Here is a 19,607-nt window from a genome sequence, read left to right as displayed (position 1 = left end):
ACCGCGAGAGCAATGAGAAGAGTGACGAGCAGTCAGATTGGGAGAGCTATGGAGGCGACATCCTCATTGGCAGAGGATGCTGGTCACAAACATCCGAATATCGGAAGCCAACACACGATGATGTGCAGGATAGCCCGGCTCACTCTATGACCGGCGCCTGACTGAAGCTTGAGGGCCAAAATATCGAACTCACCAGGTATGTACACCTACTCCAGCACCCTTGTATACACTCCCATTCAGAACTTTCCGTCTTCAGAACCTTGCTTCGTCGCCCTGCGGGACCTCCTTCCAATGGTCAAGATACCCAAGAATGCCAATACCCCGAAACAGATTGCTACGACAGCCAGAGTTAGGCCTGCTCCGAGGAAGCCTGCGCCAACTGGGGAGATCTTGTTGTGGTGCACAGTCGCAAGTGCAGCTTGCGATGCAAGCGCAAGCGCGCCACAGCCTCTGTCAACCGAATTCGAACAGACAGAGCACCACTCGGCGGTGGTATTGACTCCAGTGGGCTATATGATGAGGAGACGTAAGTCGAGTGTTCATGGTCCACATCGTGAGTGTCATAAACCATGTATGGTCAGAGAGTGACGCAAACATACCGCCAGATTATCCACGAAGGTGGAAAGGGGGAGGTCACCTTCAGTTCCGAATATATTGTAGGTAACAAAGTCATCCTGAGATGTCCCGTTCTTAAAGTTGAAGCGGACGACCTTTTCGCCAGACGATCCTTGACGGACTTCCAAGGCCAATGCAGCCGCGTAGTCGACTACAGAGTTGATTTGTTGTTGAGAAAGGGACTGTGTTCTAACATGACAAGCGAAAGAACCACCTACCGATAGCAGCGAGAGAAGAGTTGGCCTCAGCAGCTCCCGTCATATTGAACAGTGATAGGAACGGTTTGTAGGACATTGCCTGTACTGCAAACGCCAATCCGTCTGAGGAGTTCCCCATCCGCTGCATATAACTGAGAGTAGACGGAATCACGGTACGCCCGGCGACTACATGTATCACGTTAGTGGGCCATCAAAAGAAATAACAAAGAAGAATGGCACGTACCGTTGCCGATTCCATTGATAGAAGGGTCAGAGAAACTGTTGTACTGGTGCCAATTGGCCAACGCACGGGTTTGTGCGAGGTAGGTCGGAGGAAGGGAGTTTAAGAAGGTAGCGTTATGAATTGAGTTGACATTCATGAAGTCGAAGATCTGAATAAGCTAGGTTAACCTGTATAAAATCGGGATATCACTCCGGCGCTCACATTCCACTAAGGGATATACGGTATGAGTTCAGCGACGACGTTACGAAGGGAAACTGACGTACTCACCATATTTTGCAAGTTAACTGGCCTGCCGTCGAGGTAAGGAGCCAGGTCAGACAGGAATGTCGCACTTTCGTTGGCTTTCGCTTTGAACTCGGTCGAGTTATAGAAGTTGTTTACGTATGTGGTAAAGGTCTATAAGGGCTGGGCTCGATTGATTGTTGGAACGCTATAGAGGAGACAGACGCACCGAGCAAGATGTGAAGCCTTGGAACTCGATATTGGTGCTCGAGTCGAGAGTATCAACTGTTAACGTCAAAATAATACGGACCCTCTCAGTATACGTGAGTTTAGAAGTTCGAGTGCCACTTGATCACTCACTGGGCACGTACTATTGACAGATCATATCAGATTCGCCTCATACAGGAAGAAAAAGTAGATCGGACCTGATAACCATTCAAAGGACCTTCAACAGTAGTTCCATTTGCCAAAGTCGTGTTGTAAAACGACGAATTGGGGAAAAGGCCCTGAGTAAGAGCATTCGCAGAATCGACGATAACTTCTCCTTCATCCCCTGCATCTGCGCGGATGACGAACTGCGAAGCATTGAACAGCGCGGTGGATGACATGGACTGAATACGCGAGCTGGAAGAATCATTGAGGTAGATAGACCGGAGCAATGTTCCAAGCTGAACCTCTTGGACCTGTCATGGATAACATAGACTTAGTGAATTGCCTCCTGCTTAGAGAGCATGTCTGGTGTCCTTACGCTCCCAACAGCAGTAATGGTAGTCTCAGACGCATCGTAAGTAGACGGATCCTGATAGAACCCCTCGCGGTCCCCATGACGGATTATGACGACCACGCCAAGAACGGTGCTATTTGTATCGGTTGACATCTTGAAGGAAAGAAGGAATCGGATACTTGTTCAATGACTCGGATCCTTTTCTGCAGACATAGATGTTTTGTTCAATTTTATAAACAAACAGATATAGGCGCTACCCACCAAGAGTCGCACTGGCACTCGGACTTGGGAATTGGCAGAAGGGAGTCAGTTGTCCCCTATCCAGAATGACTGTTTATATACCACCTCAAGCGCAAGGTACACGGAGGGCCGGCGGCAAGAAGGCTGCTGCCACAATAGTTCTTTGCCAATAGTCGGAAAGGACAGCGTGTTCGGATGTAGGGAAACGGTGCAGCGTGGCCCTACTCCCATAGATGGCGCATCACGCCGACGATAGATTATCAGCTGGTAGACGTCGAGCGTTCTCGAGAACCGTCCGTGTAAGTAATCGTCGCCGTGTACCTCATTTTATCGGGATGATCTTCTTGTGCGTTGTACTCTGAGCATAAGAAAATACCAGGCCTATATCGCGCCGACAGGGACAGTACGTATTGTTACTATGGCTCGAAAAATCAGATGAATCAACTTGACAAAGCACAGAAAAGCAAGAATAGCTTAATTCCGCATCTCTTTATCCGTTCCGGTTCGTCCAGTTCTTTTCCCCTACGAGGCCATGATCCTTGAGCCTCACTTATTGGTCGAGAATCCTATATAGAGGTTCCACAACCGTTTGGCCATGGCAGACAGAGCTTCGAACATGAATGGCGTGCTCTGAAGAAGATATGTTTTACTCAGGGTGTGGCTGTTGTGCGAGAGCTGGGCTATTCGAAGACGCGCTGTCCTCGTGCTACAGCGATATTCTAGGAAACTTACAAACACGTTAGCCTTTTATTTAATCGCGGTCACACTCGGCGACATGGAACATGTATGTGCACGTTATACGGGATTGGTGTACCTGCGCGCTCTTTACCTCGATATCGAAATGCTATCGCGACGTACCAGTCGAACGTATCTGTCATATGCGATGTTGCATGCAAAGGCTGACCTCTTGTGAGAGTTTTGGAATGCCGAAGCATTAGTTGTAAAGCGTAGGCAACTTTGATGCTCACAGATGCTCACCTTTGCGTGCATCTCTTCAATCTCGTGTTCGTCTTCTTCCCGCATGAGAGCTTGGATTTCGCAAGCCCCGGCCACAAAAGAGACAGGCCCTAACATCAAACGGCCCTTCGCTATGTAATGCATCGGGGAGTGTTTTGGGGAGAACACGGAGTCAGGCAGTCTCCGGGGTCAGAAAAGGTCCAAGAGCCTGCGATTTCTCTTATTCGCATGTCACGCCCGTGTCTCGCGAAAATACTAAACTGGTTGAGAGGCTCCCCTCTGTTTTTGCGCCTTTCGTCTTTCGCATCACATCTTATCACTCACTCGTCCCTACCCCCGTGGTCCATTATCCATCTCTTGCCTAGCACCTACAGATGAACGTAGTTCTGCCTGAATCGGACTCGGTCGTTGAAATCGGAGTGTCCGTGCCCTCCCGATACGTTTGTCTGGTCGATCGTGTTGTGTCGTCGGCTGTGGTGTTTGTCCCTCTCGCTGGTGCTACTTGTCTGTCCATCCTATCTGCATGTCTGTCCATGTCTGTCTGTGCCTCTCGTCTCATGCATGTGTCGCTTCAAGTATCCGTCGTTGAATGTCCCAAGTCCTGGTCTGCTTTCTCCGCTCTGTTTTCTCGTTTTGATTGATTGTTCGTATGTCTGCTCAGCGCCTCTTGCTCCGGAATTCGTAGGGTGTATGTATACAGGAGTTGTCTTTGTGCCGTGCCCAATATCTGTAGATGTCGATGCTGAGGGTTCTCCAAAAGTGGGCCTGTACACTGTACTTACTTACGATCTTTGTACACGTACCCGTTCAGATGCTGACCGTATATTTATTCCATGCAATTTGCCAACATTTCTGCCAGGCTCTCGCTATGTGTTTTCACCGTGAATATCGTACTGTCGGACATGCGTTGCTTTCGCCATTGAATGAGTCCTCTGTTCGTTGTACGACGCCACGACGCCACAACTGATGATGTGGCGTGTATGTTTGTACCTCCGGAGTTTTCCGGACTGATAAATGGCTGCACATACCTTTTCTTTGCTAAGGCTGAGAAGCTCACTAGATTTCGTTAGAATTGGAGAAGGGCCACCGCATGCTCCTATAGAGGGCACTAAAAGTTATCAATGCAAGTACTGGGACGGTGTACTGGGTGGCGCCACACGTTGATCATGAAGTGGCGTTTCCACCGGAGGTTTCCGGTAACCGAACAAACGTCGACCTCCCTAAACGTTTGTTGTTCTGTTCCTCAGGCTCGAACTCACAGACAATGACGAAAGTCGACCACAGGTCTCCAGGACTGCCGATATAACCTGCTTCCGCCGCGATGTTCCTGACCACTCTCCTATCCAATATCTCTAGGAACTTCACACACATCCATATCACTGAAAGGAGTGGAGTGGAGTGGAGTGTTCTCGACGAGCGAGAAAAAAGAATATACCGATGGAAGAAAGTCGAAGTACCTATGATAAAGACGGGCCCGCCAAAGATGATAGCCAGGGCCAAGGACAAGAGGATGAGAGGCATGAGAGGGGACGCAGATGAGGCAAGAAAACGAAGAGAAAAGTGGAGTGCGAGATGTAGATCGAGCTGAAACTGTAGAGAAGAGAAAAAATGAAAACAAAAAAAAGAGGCTGGAAAAGAAGAGAAGCCCATATGGACACCGGTATCAAGAAAGGTGTTATGTACAAGAAAGACGAAACAACTAAACAAGAAGGATATCGACGAGTAGAGGACGAGAGAGGCAGCTGAGAAACGAGGAACTGATGTGGTGTATTAAATACTGTACTGGATTGGAAGCGAGAGAAGGAGACGAAAACGATAGCATCGTGCGAGAGTCCGACTGGGATTTACAGATATGCTTACATCAACGAATGGGAAAAGAAAACATGTATGGAGAAACGTGAAAGCCTGACAGAACGATACCTCAGGCGGACGCTGGCTCTGGTGGCGGGGCAGCAGGTGCAGGAGCTGCCTCTGCTGGTGATTCCGTGGATGAAGTGGTCTCCACACCCTGATAGAAAGCAGTGAGACATAGAGCGAATTGAAAAGAAAAAAGCTGCCACACCTGAGACCGACAAGCCGGACAATTGTTCCTCCCCGTCTCCAACCACTTATCCACACAATCCTTATGGAACGTATGCCTACACGACATCAACCTCAGCTCCTCCTCCGGCGCATAATCCTCCAGACAAATCAAGCACTAAACGACATCACGCCACGAACAAGTAGCATAAAGGTCAGTACATCTTTCCAAACATCCCGAAGGCACAATCCACTCACCCGATCCACACAATTATTCGCGACCCTCCCCTCGCTCTCCAACCTCTCCAAATCACTCGCCCTAATAATCTCCAACCCACTCCTCTCAATATCCTCCCTCGTCGCCGTCGGCGGCTTCACCTGCCCCAACAACTCCGCCAGCTCCCACAACGCCTCGAAACTGTCCAGCGGCGCCGTGCCCGTCACGAGATGATGATTCGGCGGATAATACCCTCCAATGACATAGATGAAGAACGTCGTCGAGCCCACCCCGTCCGCCGCCGTTCGACCCGTTCGCGAGGTCCCGACGCCATTTGAAGCGGCGGAAGCGGGATCGTTGGTACGACGAGCGGGGCGGAGATTACGGAGGGCGTTGGAGGCGCGGTTACGCCAGCGACGGTTTGAAGCGGACGAACCTGCGATGGCACCCGCGCCTGGCGTTCCTGGTCTTGTCCCGGGCTCGTCGTAGTATGAACCTTCACCTTCATCGCTGCCACCGAGCCCTGGACCGTCATTCACATCACCTTCCACATCGTTCGGAGGCATCTCATCTCCCATATCTTCGGGCGGTGGTGGACCGGGGAAACCAGGCGTGGGCAGATCTCGTCCGTTACTGTTCACCGACTGCAGCGAGACTAGAATGACGGGAACGACGATAGAGGGTTCACCAGCGTTCGTGTCTGATGCCGATGGTGTGGCGGTGGTGGCGGAAGGTACAGGTTCAGATAATGGTACTTGTAGTGGTGACAGTGGGGTCGGGCCCGTAGGAATTCCAGCAGCTGTGGCCATCGGTATTGGCACAGCGCCATTCGGACCAGGTTGCTGTCCAGGAGGAATAGTCATAGGCGGGAACCTATACATTCTCCACCAATTGATCCCACCATTCGGTCTGCGTTCTGATCCGGAAACAGTACGAGAGGCAGCAGGATTGACCGGAGCTGCATGTCCTGCGAAGGGCGCTGGCGTAGCTCCTACGAAAGGCGGCGGTACAGCACCAGTGCCAGTCGTCGGTGTGGTCCCAGCAGACGTAGATGCCACAGAAGGCCCAGCTCCCGACGCAGAACCCAACCCCGACGCAGACGTATCCACCTCTGGAGCATCTGCACCCTCACCCTCACCCTCACTCTCTTCAGAGCTCGCCCCCGAAATACTCTCCAACGGAGGGATCGAACCCGCCCTCGAAGCTGGTCTCGAGCAAACAGGCGTAGGCGTATCCTCGCTCAGGACTGTCTGCGCGGGTGTATCCTCGCTCGGAACCGTCTGCGCGGGCATATCCTCCGGCCAAGTCCCAGGAACAGTCAAACTGCCAGGCCGTCCAGAAGACGAAGACTGACCCTCCTCAACAGGATCAACAGGGGAGGAAGAGACTTGAGCTTGAACCGACGACGGTGCGTCCTCGGGAGCATCAGCATCGTTCACCGTCGCCACATCAGCGTCTGCAGGCCCAGTAACAGGAGCGGTGACAGGCTCGCCAACACTCGCATTCGCACCCTCCTCCGCCCCCAGCGTCCTCTCATCTCCCAACGTCCTCCTCAGATCAACCTGCAAATCCCACAAAAACCTCTCAAAGCTATCCCCCATCGGCGGCTCCCTATTCGCGTCCCTCATCGCGCTCAGATTCACCTCGATCGACTGCATCCCATGGTCCTGCTCTCCACCTCCACCGCCAAACCCACCGAGCCCACCGAGACCATGGTGATGATGATGATGATGGCGGCGGTACGGTTCGAGGGGCGGGTGATCTGGGATAGGATGCTCCCCTGCCAAAGCACCTTCGCCACCCGCGCCAGTCCCAGCACCTGTCGTTGATGATGCCGTACCTGGAGGAGGAGGGCCCCTGAGTCCCATCCCGAGGTTCAGAGCCCTCTCCATCTCCGCCATTAACTGCGACCTCGCGTCTCTCGGCCTCTCCGCGCCCAACCCAGCGCCGAAGCTCCCGAATCCACTCCCACCAGCACCTGCGCCACCAGCACCAGCACTTCCACCAGCACCACTAGCACTAGCACCAGCCCCGGTCCCTAAGCTCCCAAACCCACTTCCGCCCGCACCAGAACTAGCACCCGCACCCACGTTCGACGAAGAAGCCCGATCGCTCAATCCCAATCTATTCCTGATATTTCCCCACGTATTCCTCAAACTCCCAGCCCCGCTGCCTCCAAGTCCCGCAGTCGGAGTAGGCGAAGTCGGACGACTCGTCGGCGATATCTCCGCCGCTCCTTGTCCTTGCTCCTGACCCTCTTCGCTGTTTCGCAGTGGGTTACTCATGAACGGCGCGGGAGGGTTGTAAGGTGTGAAGGCAGATGTAGAGTTGGGGCTGGGAGTGTTAGGTGAGATGGGTGAGATGGGCGAGATAGGGGCTGTGGACGAGGACGTGGAGGGTTGGTGGGCATGGCCATGACCATTACCATGACGTTGATGTGGGTGTGGGAGGCCCATTGAGCCTGGGAGTGCGAGTCCGGAGTGGAAGAGAGGGTCGGAGGAGCCGGTGACGAGGGAGGCGGCAGTGGCCGCTGTGGCGAGGCTGAACAGACCAAAACCAAAACCAGAATATATCCATCAGACAAGATCGACAATTAAACGTATGCACGTACCCAATGAGTGTCCCGAGAACATCGATACTAGTAGGCGACAAGGCGGCCGGTCTTGGTGGTTCGTTCGACGTTACTTGTGCTGGCGCAGGAGCGGCAGCAGCAGTCGGCGAACTCTCGGGCTCCTCGCTCGTCGCGCTCGACTCGTTCAGATGGGACGACGCATTCCTTCTCGAAGACGAATCGGCCGTGTCCGGACGATCAAGCACAGAAGTCGACGATCCGTTCACATTCGCATGACCACTCCCAGAGGCAGCGAACGACGAAGGCCTGGAACGCATAGGACGTGGCATCAATGATCCCAGCCTGGTGCGGGACCTGTTGTTCAGTCCTCCGGCAGGGATAGATGAGGAGCGGGAGGGAACAGATGAGGAACGTCTGTGGTGAGCGGAATCGGCGGTGAGGTTGGTATTGGTGGTGCTGTCGCTGGTGTCGGTGGGGTGGGTGTTGATAGGTGTGGGTGCGACATCGGTGGTGTGTACGACGCCTTGGACGACGACGAGGGTGCCCGCGGGAGGGAAAGCGCGGGGTGGCTGTGGCTGTGGCTGCTGTTGTGGTTGAGGTTCTTGAGCGTCTGCTGTCGGAGTCGCAATAGGAGCGGGATTCGAAGCTGTAGTGTCAGATGGCGCGGTAATTGAAGCAGCAGCTGTTTCGGGCTGAGGAGTCGAGGGTTGAGGGTTCAAAGGCGGCGGTACAGGGGCTTCGACGGGTGCAGGGCTCGTGGCGCTCTGCGTGCTAGTCGATGGCGCCGGCGCAGCGACGACAGAGTCCGGTATAACAGACGGCGAAGAGACCTCGCCCGTCGCTATTGGCGTTGGTATTGCGGTAGGATCGACAGCCTGAGCGCGTTCCTTGCCCTTATCAGCGGCCACAACAGGCGCGCCCGCCACGATATTATCCTCCGTCCCTCCGTTCATACGCACGTCCTGTTCGTCCCCTTCGTTCGCCTTCGTTCCCCGTCGAGACATACGCCACCTTTTCCTCAACGACCGAGCGCTCCCAGAGACGCTCGACGGCGCACTATCCAGCCTCGGGCGCGATCCCGAGCTCGACAACCCCGAGGCCGACGCTGACGCTGACGGCGTCTTCCCGAACCTACTACCATTCCCGCCCGTGAACGCACTGAGCACACTCTTCCGCCTCGTTCGTTTCGCTTCGGCATGGGTTACGGGAGGCTCATCTTGTGATTGGGATTGGGATGGCGAATCGGGAAGTGGGTTGGCGATGTTGGGGCCGGTGGCGGGGCGTGATGACGACGAGCCCGCGACCGGCGTTTGGGGAGACGACGACGGCGATGATGATGATGATGATGTGGGGACAGTCGTCTCGCCTGTGGGTCGCTGCTCTTGTTCATGGGCACCACGCTGCCTAGACGTATTCTGACCCATTCTGAAGCCTGAGAACGGAGTGAAGTGAAGAGTTGTGCGTCGAGGCTAAGGATCCCTCTAGTCGTGAAACACGGAAGCGGAGTTTAGTGCGGACCCGCGCAGAGACCAGTCGAGTGCTTTTGGCTTGAACGAAAGAAACAAATGGAGTATTCGGGGGATTGGCGTACTACTACCTTGACTGGCTGGCTGTGGGTGGGATAGGGCAGCAGAGGCTGAGAGGACAAAGTAAGCTGGTCGGGTCGCAGTGACCGTCCGAGTACAAGCGTGTCGGCGCCACAGCAGCTTATGTCACTCCCCCAGGGCCTCTCCCGGTCCGAAAGCTTATTCGACTCTCACAACCACGCTGAACGGCGAAGAACGATGGTGAATGTTAACGAGGCCGTGCCACCTAAGAATTGTCGTGTTCGGGCACCAATAGTCGTTGTACTCGATTCCGCAAGAACAGTCAAGTCAGTGTGGCGCACAGCCATCCAGTTCATTTCGCATCACACAGAGTTGCATGCTACTTCATCTTACATTGATATGGACGACTGCCACGATGCAAGTAGAGCAGACCAGTACAAAGGACATGCTGGACATGAAGGTGTGCTTCGTGTCCAACGGTCCATTTAGCGCCGTTTACTTCAAAGAGGGAGTACCCAAAAGCCGCAAGGTCATGCTACAGCCGTAATTCCAGCCTCCTTGAGTTTGGCTACCAGCTCATCCACGTTCGCCACCTGTGATGCCATAGAGTCAGTCCTCTGACGAACCGATACGAAGAGATTTGCTTGAAACTGACCTTGCCGCCACCAACACGTTTCGGTGGTTCGGAGACCTTGAGCGTCTCCAACATGGGTGTCAGATCGACACCGAGGTCCGACGGTGTGAGTTTCTCGATTGGTTTCTTCTTGGCCTTCATGATGTTAGGCAGGGAAGCGTAGCGGGGCTCTGGAGCAGACCGAAGGTCAGTAACATCCTTCAGCATAAAAACATACCACCAGACATACCATTTAACCTGACATGAGTGTGGCGTGAGCACCAATATGAGTATAGGAAAACATCGACAGTAAAAGAAACGTACCGCAAATCCGTAGTAACAACCACCGGCAACCGACACCTCAACTTCTCCGCCCCCCCATCAATCTCCGTCGTAACCCTCGCCACCCCCTCCTCCACATCCACCTCCACCTTACTCGCATACGTCGCCTGCGCCACCCCGTCCCCATCCCCCCACAGCGCCGCCAACATCTGCCCCGTCTGTCCCAAATCATCATCAATCGCCTGTTTTCCCATAATAACCATATCCACCTTCCTCCCCTGCTCCTTCTCCCTATCCAACACCGCCTTTAACGTCCGTGCGATTCCGAGCGGTTCGGGCGCAGGAGCGGAGTCGGGAAGCTCGATGTGTAGACCGGAGTCGGCGCCCATGGCGAGGGCGGTGCGCAGGGTTTCGGAGGATTTGGGGGGACCGATGGTTACTACTTTTATGGATTTGATGTGGTCTTTGAGACGTTCGCGTAGGCGGACGGCTTCTTCGACAGCTGGAGTCGGTGGCATGTGTTATTCTCATTGGATGCAGCGATGTCTCAATGGCTGCTACGACGTACCAATCTCGTCAAACGGGTTCTGTGTGGACGTGGACAGAGAGAAAGTAAATCATGAGGTTGTTTCGTGGGTATATAGAAGACGGAGGGGCAGACCATGGAGTGTTTGACATTAAGGTCAATGCCCGTCTGCTGTGGGTTTACACGGATTTTGACCGCATAGTCCACACATCTAGTAAACAAAACCCCAAAATCATGAGCATAGTGCTCGTATCAAGTGGATAGACTCCTACCGCTTCACAGGAACGAGAATATTCAGCAACCGAGCAGCGGTAGGCCTCATCGTCGCGGTCGACCTCAAAGTCAAGCCTGAAGTGGTTCAAAACGTTGAGCAAGCGCCCAAGCTCAAGCATTGCAAAGACGAACAGGCGCCCAATGTTCGGAAGGAGCCGGCCCGGCGGCTTCGACGTCATGCACCCCTCTAAAGCAACGTTGATGTTTTGTAGCTGATGACCACCGTCACCGCATGCAACGAAACTGTATGGCTTCGAGCTCGATAACTATAACCCATCAACGTTCGAGAGTTGATTGCATAGCCCGTGGTATATTTAAAGTCTCATCATCCATCATGATGCTCGAAAGTGTTCGAGTTGCTCTTCTCTATCACCTCACCTTGGCAGTGACATTCAGTACCAGTGCTGGTTCTGGCCGTGATGTTTCCCTTAAAGTTCTCCAGCATCCTCTTCTTACTCGGAGGGTTTCAACATCTGAATCCCTACGCTCCTAGCCATGGACAAGGTGTCCTAGCTCAATCAACGAACCTAACGTCTTTCGTTAACCTTTTCATCGGGACTGCGTCGGGTGCGAATGGGGGTAGTGGGGGGAACGCGTTCCCTGGTGAGTTCGTTCTTTCTGCTTTCTATGTCTTTGAAGCAGGAACTCACTGTGTCGATGACGTTGGTGATGATGATTGGAAGGTGCTGCCGTTCCGCATGCTATGGTCAAGGTGAGCATCGTTCTCCATGCAAAGCAAAACGGGGAGCATGGAGAGCAGTAGCCTCATTCATATGTACGAGTAGGTCGGCATCGACGTAGACGAGACGCGTGAGGTTTGATTTTCTGAGACTTGGCATGGGTGCTGACTCTCATCAACTATTTATTTACTCGTCCAGCCCGTCAAGCAGGCTATATCCATGATAACTCCTCCGTAACCGGTATGAACCTCCTTCCTTCCAAGTTCACCGTCCTCGAACCCTTGATCATGAACCTCGCTTATAGGAATATCCCTCATGCACGACGAAGGAACTGGAGGTGAGCACATATATCTACTACTCGATATCAATCAGGACAAGGCAGCGCCTGGTGCGCATGGTAGAATGGACGAACGTTCGTGCTCTGCACACGGCTCCCAGAGAAAGATACCATATTATTGTACCTGGACTCACCTGAAGTCGTTGCATGTGCAACGAGTCGTCTGGATGAGAATGCTATTTTCGTTCCGGTGTGGACATGCGAGCTTGGGTCACGGTACAGGTACACACTACGAGTGAGTGGTAGGAAGGCCTACCTAATGCCGTGATGGTGCCTCTACTGAGAGCAGAAGTAATTGTCACGTTCTTAGCCTTGTTGGCAGGTGGTCCACATTTCGGCCTAGGTCCGAGTTGCACTTGTCCTTAGCCCTCAGGCCTCGAGTTCTCTGCTACACTCGCTACCCTACCGTCGTGGATGTTTCGCTCTTTGACCTTCCCCAGCGGCTCTCACTTTATTGCCCGAATCCGCAAATTGATTTCTGATTACAACTGCAGGAAACACCGAAGGCGGATACGGTTTCTTCCCGCTCTTTCCTCTTGCGGATTGTTCTTTCACGTCCTGCCCAGTCGGTCTCTCCGCAAGAGAAGCTCTCAGAGCTGCAAATACTGACGGTACGTCGTCAAGATCCTCCCAAACTAATCTTCTCCGAATTCAGTCCCATTTCGAACTTCCTATCATTTTCCTTTGTCGTCATGTTGTATTGTGGCCCTACGACGCTACAGCGGCGGAACCGGGATACTTTACCACCCAGTTCGTCAACGGGATCAAACTCGAAACGACCTCCACACGTCGAGCGGGTCTCATTCGATTCACCTACCCAGAGAATAGTACCACGAACCAAGTTGTGGTCGATTTGACGAATGATTTGCAGAGATCGTTTGAGGGTGGGGAGATTAACGTGGATGCTGATACGGCGAGGATCACGCTCACAGGGACATTCTTGCAGGTCTGTTTTTTCTTCTCTCGTTGTCTCTCCTATCTACGAATATATCATATTGAAATTATGGATTTTGTGTTGTACTATAGAGTTATGGGGTGGAGAACTATACCGTCCATGCGTGCTACGACTTCCTTCCCCCGACCACCATCTCCTCTCAACCCCTCCTCCAATTCGCAACCTATCAATCCACAACGACCAACTCTTCCGCCATCACCATCACCCCAAACACCACTTTGCTCTCCTTCCCACTCGTTTCCTCACCCTACACCCTACAAGCAGGAGCCCTCCTCTCTTTCGACACCTCCAACACCTCCACCACGAACTCAGTGCTTGCTAGGTTCGGTGTCTCGTTCATCAGCACAGATCAAGCATGTTCGAACGCGGAAGAAGAGATTCAGGATTGGGACTGGGATGAGGTGCAGAGTGCGAGTAGGGAGAAGTGGGAGGATGTGCTCGAGAGGGTTGTTGTAGATACGGACAAGGAGAACGCGACGGTGGTTGAGTTGCTGTATTCTTCGGTCAGTTCTAATTCATCAGTCATATTTTGTCGCAGAAGATCGTCGTGGTGGCTGATGGGGTATGTTAACGTGGATGTGTTGGCGGGCGGACAGTTGTATCGTGCTTCGCTTGTTCCCGCCAACTTGTCCGGCGAGAACCCGTACTGGGACTCTCCGTACCCTTTCTATGATGCCCTCTTCTGGTACGTTCTGTCCTATTCCTCTCAGATGCTGTGGGTCTCTGATTAAATTCGATAGCTCCTGGGATACGTTCCGTACCGTCCACCCTCTGCTATCGCTCACCTCTCCCATCGAATGGGCCGAGATCGTGAACGCTTACATTGATGGATGGAGGAACAGTGGTATGCCCATCGTCCTCTTCTCTCCATCTTGGCATTGTTATTGACCGAGGTGATTTCGTCCCATTCAGGATACATCCCCGAATGTCGCGATAACACCAAGAAGTATGTCTGCCCCTCCCTTTCTTCCTCCTCCACCCTTTCCATTCCCTTCAGCACATACTGATGATTGTACTTTCTCGTGAATTCAGAGGATACGTCCAAGGAGGCAGCGACGGCATGCCCATCCTGGGCGACTTCGCCGTCAAATATGGAGCATTTGGTACACAGCTGGGTGTCCCCACAGACGACTTGTACCAAGCATTAGTAGACACGGCAGAGAATACGCCAGATGACTGGTATGAAGGTCGGTCCATCATTTTTTTAATATAATCTTCTGTTGGGCGAAATTTGTGACCAATGTGGCGGTGGCGACTACGTAGTTGGACGCCAAAACACGGCCTGGAAAGAATTCGGCTACATCCCTACGAACTGGACTGATCCCTCTGGTGCGACCGGGCTGCCCACGCGTGAGGCGTCGAGGACCGAAGAAGTGAGCTTCTTTCTTTCTTCTCTCAGTTCCGGGACTCACGCGCCAGGAATTGATAGTATTCACTCAATGACTTTGCCGTCCGCCAAGCCGCCCTCGCACTAGGCAAGGATCCGTCCGATGTCGCGGTGTATGGGAATCGATCATTGGGTTTCGCGAATGTGTGGGATCCGAACGTGACGAGTGATGGCTTTACGGGCTTCGCGCAGAGGAGGTTCGCGGTGTGTGTCGAATCTTTTTCTGTCTGGTTGGTTCCGTAGAAAGAGTATATTGACTCACTCGGGTGCACGATTTCTCAGAATGGGACATTCGCGTTCAGCGATCCTGTGGCGTGTTCGCCCGTTGACACGGTTGGGCATTCGTGTGCAAGGGGAACGGATAACGATGTTGGGTTCTACGAATGTAAGCACTACCATATACAATGCAGTGCAACGATTAACCTTCGAGGGCTGTTAGCATCATCATGGGAGATGTCCTTCTTTGCGCCACACTCTATGGCTACGATTATTGAGCTCATGGGCGGCAACGACACGTTCATCAGTAGATTGTATGTTCTGTCATGCGCATTCGGCATTCACAGCGTACTGATGACTATTCTATATTTCTACAGGGACCACTATTTCGACGGGGGGTATTTCGAAGCTGGAAACGAGCCCGGCTTTCAAACGCCATGGCTATACCACTATGCCAACCGTCCAGACCTGAGTGCATTGAGGGTCCGAGAGGTGGTGTTTGACAACTTCAACACTGGTATTGGTGGTGTGAGTACTCTTCACTGTTGTATAAGCCTTTTCAGTGTGGTTCTGTTCGGAAACGCTGCTGTGGCTCGACCGGAACCTTGCACGCTTCATGTCTTTCACTGACTTACGCTTTTCTCTACATGGCTATCGATATTGATATCCTCTCACAGATTCCCGGTAACGATGATAGCGGTGCAATGAGTGCGCTTTTAACCTTCCACATCCTTGGCCTCTACCCTGTCCCCTCCTCCCGTCAAGTTCTCATTGGTTCACCCCTGGTTTCCTCCTACACTCTCTCCAACAACTTCTTCGGCACCACCACCACCGTCACCGTCAAAAACTTTGACCCTTCGAGTATTGTGGCCGCTCCATCTGAGGGAGGCAATGTGTATGTTCAGAGCGTGAAGGTGAACGGTACAGAGACGGGGAGTTTATGTTGGATTGAGTGGGGAGATTTAGTTGGCGGTGGTGAAGTGGTGATTGCGGTGGGGAGTGAGGTGCCCGAAAGTGGATGTGACAGTGGATTGGGAGCGGGAGCCGTGCCGGATTCATTGGCGACTGGTGGTTTCAGCTCATAGGTGTTCCTATCAACCCGACGCGCAAATGAGCTCGAGAGAAAGGTGCTTCGTCTGGATTAATTATAAACGTTTCGCACCACCGCAGACGGCCTGATTTCGTCTTCTCTGGCAATGACAATGCCATCCACTGATCTCATTTACCCAAGGCACTAGACTGAAGCAGGCCTAACTTCAACCTCTCCGTCACTTAATGCTTCGTGCAGCCAGAAAGGAATTTACTGGCGGATTTCCTTCAAACGCACCGTGACTAGGAGCGACATTCATCTTGTACTGTTCAATCCTCTCCCCCCCTCTCCAGCCTTCAAGTATCTTGTCCATTGCTTGAAGCTTGATGGGTACTAGTTCTGCCGTGAAGTATGTTAAGTAAGTATACTGATCGACTTCGAAAACGCAGGTTGAACGCACATCAGTATGCCTTCACTGGCACACGGGTCTTACGAGGCCGCTTCCGAGTCTACTCTCGTCTAGTTATGATCGACAGTAGCGGAAAGGTACGCTATGAACAATGTATTAGTTCTAACCCATGATACGTAGCGGAATTAATCAGGACCGGCTGGTCCCTACACCTCACAGATGTGTTTATGAACCGTTGTATCCCCGCCGCCTCCTTCCACGTTCTGCTCAGTTGGCCCTACCTGGAACCATCGAAGATTGATCACTGATGGGACTCCATCTGGGGAAACGTCGAGTGCATATGCACAGTATTTCCTGATCTCAATGATGCAGATCGATGTGCACCGCGATGTGTGCGCTGTTGGCTCGCTGTCTGCACGAGTAGCCGTCTTCGGCAGGCCGGGGTTTGTGCACATCCAGGGCGGGCGAAAGGCTGGTGCATCTCTCATGACGGCGATGTCTTTCCGCTGGCCTAGGTGCTGAGGCCCGGAGGGTCTCCCTATAAGACATGATCCAGGTTGGTTCACTGTTCATACCGCTGGCTCCCCCTGCTTTGTGCGTTGTATCCTCCACAATACTCGACATTATGATGTTCTCGTCCAAGCTCGCTCTCGTCGCCCTGGGCACCGCAGTGGCTAGTGTACAAGCTCAAAGGTGCGTCCATATATTCATTCCTATCTTATGAACGCCTTGTTCTGATCTGCTGACGGGCCGCCCGAATCTCTAGGTCGACATGTACACACTTCTCTGGGACAACCACTGAGTTCGTGACAGGATACTATCCGGGTTCAACGACGACTCTTACCGAGGCGGGAGGTAAGAGTACCTTTACAAACTCCAATTGTTCCTCGACACTAACTGTCATGGGCTTTCGCCTCTGTCTCTCCACAGTGACGACTTACACGCCGACCGTTTGGCTTGCACACACCACGACTTCTGCTGCAGCCGCCGCCTTAACAGACGCACCAGTCGAAGCTCGCAACTTTGCCGATGCTACGACAAGCTGTCTCATCACCACAGTGGATACGGTGGGAGTGGCGAATTATAGTTCGACCGTGACGGTGACCGCTTGGGCGACGACGGTGACGGCCGCTGCTGTTACGAGTACGCTTCCGGCCTGAGGCTGCGGTAGAGCGATTCGTAGGCCCAGTCAAAACCTGGTACCTCGCGAGGGTGTCGTGTTTATGAACAAACTACATGCGTCGAGCTCGATACAATGCTTAGTCCGTGCTTCTTAATATGGATGCTTGGTGTAGCTGTTCATCCCTTAACCCAAACAGTCTCAAGTAAGAGATGTGATACGTTGTCAACCACTGGCATGATCGATTATATTCTTCGGGGCGCCGAGCGAAAACGTGACTATCAAAACAAGAGCCAATGCGCGCATGCAGATTGCAACACCTTGACCACAGTGATGCGTACCAGTAGGATATTCGAGAATAAGCTGCCCCGAAAGCGTCAGCCAGTACAAGCAAATACGAAGACTCTCGCAGCGAACTTGTGGTAATCCACTGTTCAGATAAGCGAAGGAAGATATGGTCCCCTAGCCAAAGAGAACCATTCAGATTCGCGTGAAGGATACGGGGCCCATTGAGAGAGTGAATGACGACTTACTTCGTCCAATAAGTCTGGATGTTGGGGTCGGCTTCTCGCATTCTCGACTTGAGATCGTGTGTGGCTTTGCACCCGATCAACGTGAGGCGTCGCAGTGGAGATCCCCTCAGTCTGCACACTCTCACTATATCTATCAACAACTGCTCGTATCTTTTCCTTGGAACGGCCTCTTTGCCCCTCTCACTCCCCTCCCTAGTTGGGCCCATCGTCAACAAGTCAACGCCTTGGATATAGAGGTGAACGAGGCTGGACAATGAATGAGACGTTGTTCCTTCGTCGGCCTGCTCGCATATGACATTACGATGAAGAAGAGCGATGACGTCGCAAGTAAAGGCTTTGAGGTATCTGACATTGTGGAACTGTTTAAGATCAAACAAGATGCCTGAGGCTGCGTCTGATCTTGAATGTACGGCAAGCATCTCGACATTCTTCACGGTAGCAATGGTGTCTACGAGGAGTTGCGGGATTCGCGCGATGTCGAAGCCAGTCCTAAGGTCTTCAGGAAAGATAGATACAGATATCTTTCCAGGGTCGCGATCCTGAGGCAGGTTTATTCGTAGTTCGTTGGCCAGCCAGTCGGGATCATGTGAGAGATAGAAGTTGACACGGTCAAAATCGGTAATGAGGCTGGAACTTCGTTGTCGAATGTTGAACGCGAAGGACCGGAAAGGTCCTTCGTGACGCTCCCCATGCGAGGATAGTGCGGCAAAAAGAGCGAAACAATCCCCATCGTCGTTACGTGGTAGGTCAACTTGGAGAGTAAGCATGACACCAGGCTGAAGTTCAAGGGTGTCCAGCACTTGAGCACAACTACGAGCGTCGCCGTGCAGATCGAGGTCGGTTAAAGAGGGGAGTTGAATAGCGTATCGCGTGCGTTTGGTGGCATGTCGGGAAGGGAGACACCTATGAAGACACAACTTCTCGAGGTGCTGATTACGATTAAGAATGGCGAATAGTTCATCGTACGAAGGTAGAGGATATACGTGACTGGCGAAGACCGTGATGGTAAGAATCGACAGGTTGACGAAGGGTGACGCGGCCCAATTGTAGCCGACATTATCTAGACACAGTCGTCGAACGTTGCTTGGCTGACCTCCAAGGAAGGAGTCGGGGAAAGACGGAAGCGACTGGAGGCCCTTCATTGACAAAGTCAGATCCTCGAGAAGTGGAGAGGGCTTAGTCATGACATCTGTCAATGGAAATCTGGTGTCTCTGTCCATTGACAACATGTTGAACGAAAGACTTTTGATCCTGTGAAGGTTTTGCTCTACAGTGCCAATGACAGCGGTGGATAATGTTTTGTAGTCCTTCCAGGAATACGGGACATGGTCTAGGTTGTGATGGATAGTCAACGGTGCGGACTTGGAGCGCCGCAACATCTCCTCGAGCCAGCGCGGACCAAGCATGAATGTCAGAGTTGACCATAGCGAAGACATGTTCAGGGCGATGTCCCTCCATCGACGACAGATATGAGTGATAGTCAAAAATCCCATGTGTGGCCGCGCAGAGCCAGGAGGTTCCCGTACTTCGCTGAGAGTTTGAGGATCCCTGATGTAAAGGCACACCGTGGGAGGGTCTTCTTCTGCCAGAATCGCAAAACATCGTGCGATGAGCTCCGGGGGTATCGTAAATATTGGTGTGGAGGACGACTCCGAGATCGATGATGCCATGTTATGTAAGAGATGCTCTATA

At 52.7% G+C, this 19,607-nt stretch overlaps 7 protein-coding genes across 7 annotated transcripts; 2 read left to right on the top strand and 5 right to left on the bottom strand.

Moving 5' to 3' along the window:
• Positions 1–236: 236 nt before the first annotated feature.
• Positions 237–2,155, bottom strand: STEHIDRAFT_161880 (phosphoglycerate mutase-like protein; the record flags this gene model as incomplete). Its single annotated transcript, XM_007309443.1, has 10 exons — positions 237–509; positions 600–766; positions 834–998; positions 1,057–1,204; positions 1,258–1,263; positions 1,324–1,452; positions 1,508–1,563; positions 1,639–1,648; positions 1,704–1,961; positions 2,027–2,155. 10 exons carry the CDS (start codon positions 2,153–2,155, stop codon positions 237–239), a joined length of 1,341 nt encoding a protein of 446 aa, XP_007309505.1.
• Positions 2,156–3,067: 912 nt separating this feature from the next.
• STEHIDRAFT_134633 (uncharacterized protein) lies at positions 3,068–3,343 on the bottom strand (the record flags this gene model as incomplete). The annotated part of the gene is made up of 2 exons (XM_007309442.1): positions 3,068–3,148; positions 3,221–3,343. The coding sequence occupies 2 exons, from the start codon at positions 3,341–3,343 to the stop codon at positions 3,068–3,070; spliced, it is 204 nt and encodes a 67-aa protein (XP_007309504.1).
• Positions 3,344–4,584: 1,241 nt separating this feature from the next.
• STEHIDRAFT_142252 (uncharacterized protein) lies at positions 4,585–9,753 on the bottom strand. The gene is made up of 4 exons (XM_007309441.1): positions 8,047–9,753; positions 5,477–7,976; positions 5,262–5,396; positions 4,585–5,207 (listed from the first exon to the last, which is right to left on the bottom strand). The coding sequence occupies exons 1-4, from the start codon at positions 9,429–9,431 to the stop codon at positions 5,121–5,123; spliced, it is 4,107 nt and encodes a 1,368-aa protein (XP_007309503.1). The 5' UTR covers positions 9,432–9,753; the 3' UTR covers positions 4,585–5,120.
• A 156-nt stretch (positions 9,754–9,909) lies between these two features.
• Positions 9,910–11,322, bottom strand: STEHIDRAFT_86134 (electron transfer flavo protein beta subunit). Its single transcript, XM_007309440.1, has 7 exons — positions 11,248–11,322; positions 11,111–11,186; positions 11,018–11,036; positions 10,492–10,951; positions 10,418–10,425; positions 10,210–10,358; positions 9,910–10,147 (listed from the first exon to the last, which is right to left on the bottom strand). Exons 1-7 carry the CDS (start codon positions 11,295–11,297, stop codon positions 10,085–10,087), a joined length of 825 nt encoding a protein of 274 aa, XP_007309502.1. The 5' UTR covers positions 11,298–11,322; the 3' UTR covers positions 9,910–10,084.
• A 345-nt stretch (positions 11,323–11,667) lies between these two features.
• Positions 11,668–15,908, top strand: STEHIDRAFT_161877 (uncharacterized protein; the record flags this gene model as incomplete). The annotated part of the gene is made up of 17 exons (XM_007309439.1): positions 11,668–11,851; positions 11,932–11,960; positions 12,034–12,058; positions 12,127–12,161; positions 12,233–12,265; positions 12,760–12,876; positions 12,921–13,211; positions 13,292–13,905; positions 13,961–14,064; positions 14,133–14,166; positions 14,253–14,407; positions 14,484–14,593; positions 14,650–14,811; positions 14,890–14,992; positions 15,047–15,137; positions 15,201–15,351; positions 15,501–15,908. The coding sequence occupies 17 exons, from the start codon at positions 11,668–11,670 to the stop codon at positions 15,906–15,908; spliced, it is 2,646 nt and encodes an 881-aa protein (XP_007309501.1).
• Positions 15,909–16,618: 710 nt separating this feature from the next.
• STEHIDRAFT_150020 (uncharacterized protein) lies at positions 16,619–17,611 on the top strand. The gene is made up of 3 exons (XM_007309438.1): positions 16,619–16,955; positions 17,029–17,117; positions 17,193–17,611. Exons 1-3 carry the CDS (start codon positions 16,810–16,812, stop codon positions 17,420–17,422), a joined length of 465 nt encoding a protein of 154 aa, XP_007309500.1. The 5' UTR covers positions 16,619–16,809; the 3' UTR covers positions 17,423–17,611.
• Positions 17,608–19,585, bottom strand: STEHIDRAFT_115081 (uncharacterized protein; the record flags this gene model as incomplete). The annotated part of the gene is made up of 3 exons (XM_007309437.1): positions 17,608–17,660; positions 17,724–17,812; positions 17,916–19,585. The coding sequence occupies 3 exons, from the start codon at positions 19,583–19,585 to the stop codon at positions 17,608–17,610; spliced, it is 1,812 nt and encodes a 603-aa protein (XP_007309499.1).
• Between the last annotated feature and the right edge of the window lie 22 nt (positions 19,586–19,607).

The sequence above is a fragment of the Stereum hirsutum genome (assembly GCF_000264905.1).
Source record: "Stereum hirsutum FP-91666 SS1 unplaced genomic scaffold STEHIscaffold_17, whole genome shotgun sequence".
NCBI classification, from domain to species: Eukaryota; Fungi; Basidiomycota; class Agaricomycetes; order Russulales; family Stereaceae; genus Stereum; species Stereum hirsutum.
The sequence above is the reverse complement of the archived record's forward strand: the minus strand, read 5'-3'. Positions and strand labels throughout refer to the sequence as shown.

Coding starts and splice junctions, on each gene's coding strand:
- STEHIDRAFT_142252 (XM_007309441.1), bottom strand. CDS start 9,431: ATGGGTCAGAATACGTCTAGGCAGCGTGGTGCCCATGAACAAGAGCAG. Junction 5,397..5,476: donor CGAATAATTGTGTGGATCGG/GTGAGTGGATTG, acceptor GATGTCGTTTAG/TGCTTGATTTGTCTGGAGGA. Junction 5,208..5,261: donor GTCCGGCTTGTCGGTCTCAG/GTGTGGCAGCTT, acceptor GCTTTCTATCAG/GGTGTGGAGACCACTTCATC.
- STEHIDRAFT_86134 (XM_007309440.1), bottom strand. CDS start 11,297: ATGAGGCCTACCGCTGCTCGGTTGCTGAATATTCTCGTTCCTGTGAAG. Junction 11,187..11,247: donor ATTCTCGTTCCTGTGAAGCG/GTAGGAGTCTAT, acceptor TTTGTTTACTAG/ATGTGTGGACTATGCGGTCA. Junction 10,148..10,209: donor AACGTGTTGGTGGCGGCAAG/GTCAGTTTCAAG, acceptor ATGGCATCACAG/GTGGCGAACGTGGATGAGCT.
- STEHIDRAFT_150020 (XM_007309438.1), top strand. CDS start 16,810: ATGATCCAGGTTGGTTCACTGTTCATACCGCTGGCTCCCCCTGCTTTG. Junction 16,956..17,028: donor GCTAGTGTACAAGCTCAAAG/GTGCGTCCATAT, acceptor CCGAATCTCTAG/GTCGACATGTACACACTTCT. Junction 17,118..17,192: donor GACTCTTACCGAGGCGGGAG/GTAAGAGTACCT, acceptor GTCTCTCCACAG/TGACGACTTACACGCCGACC.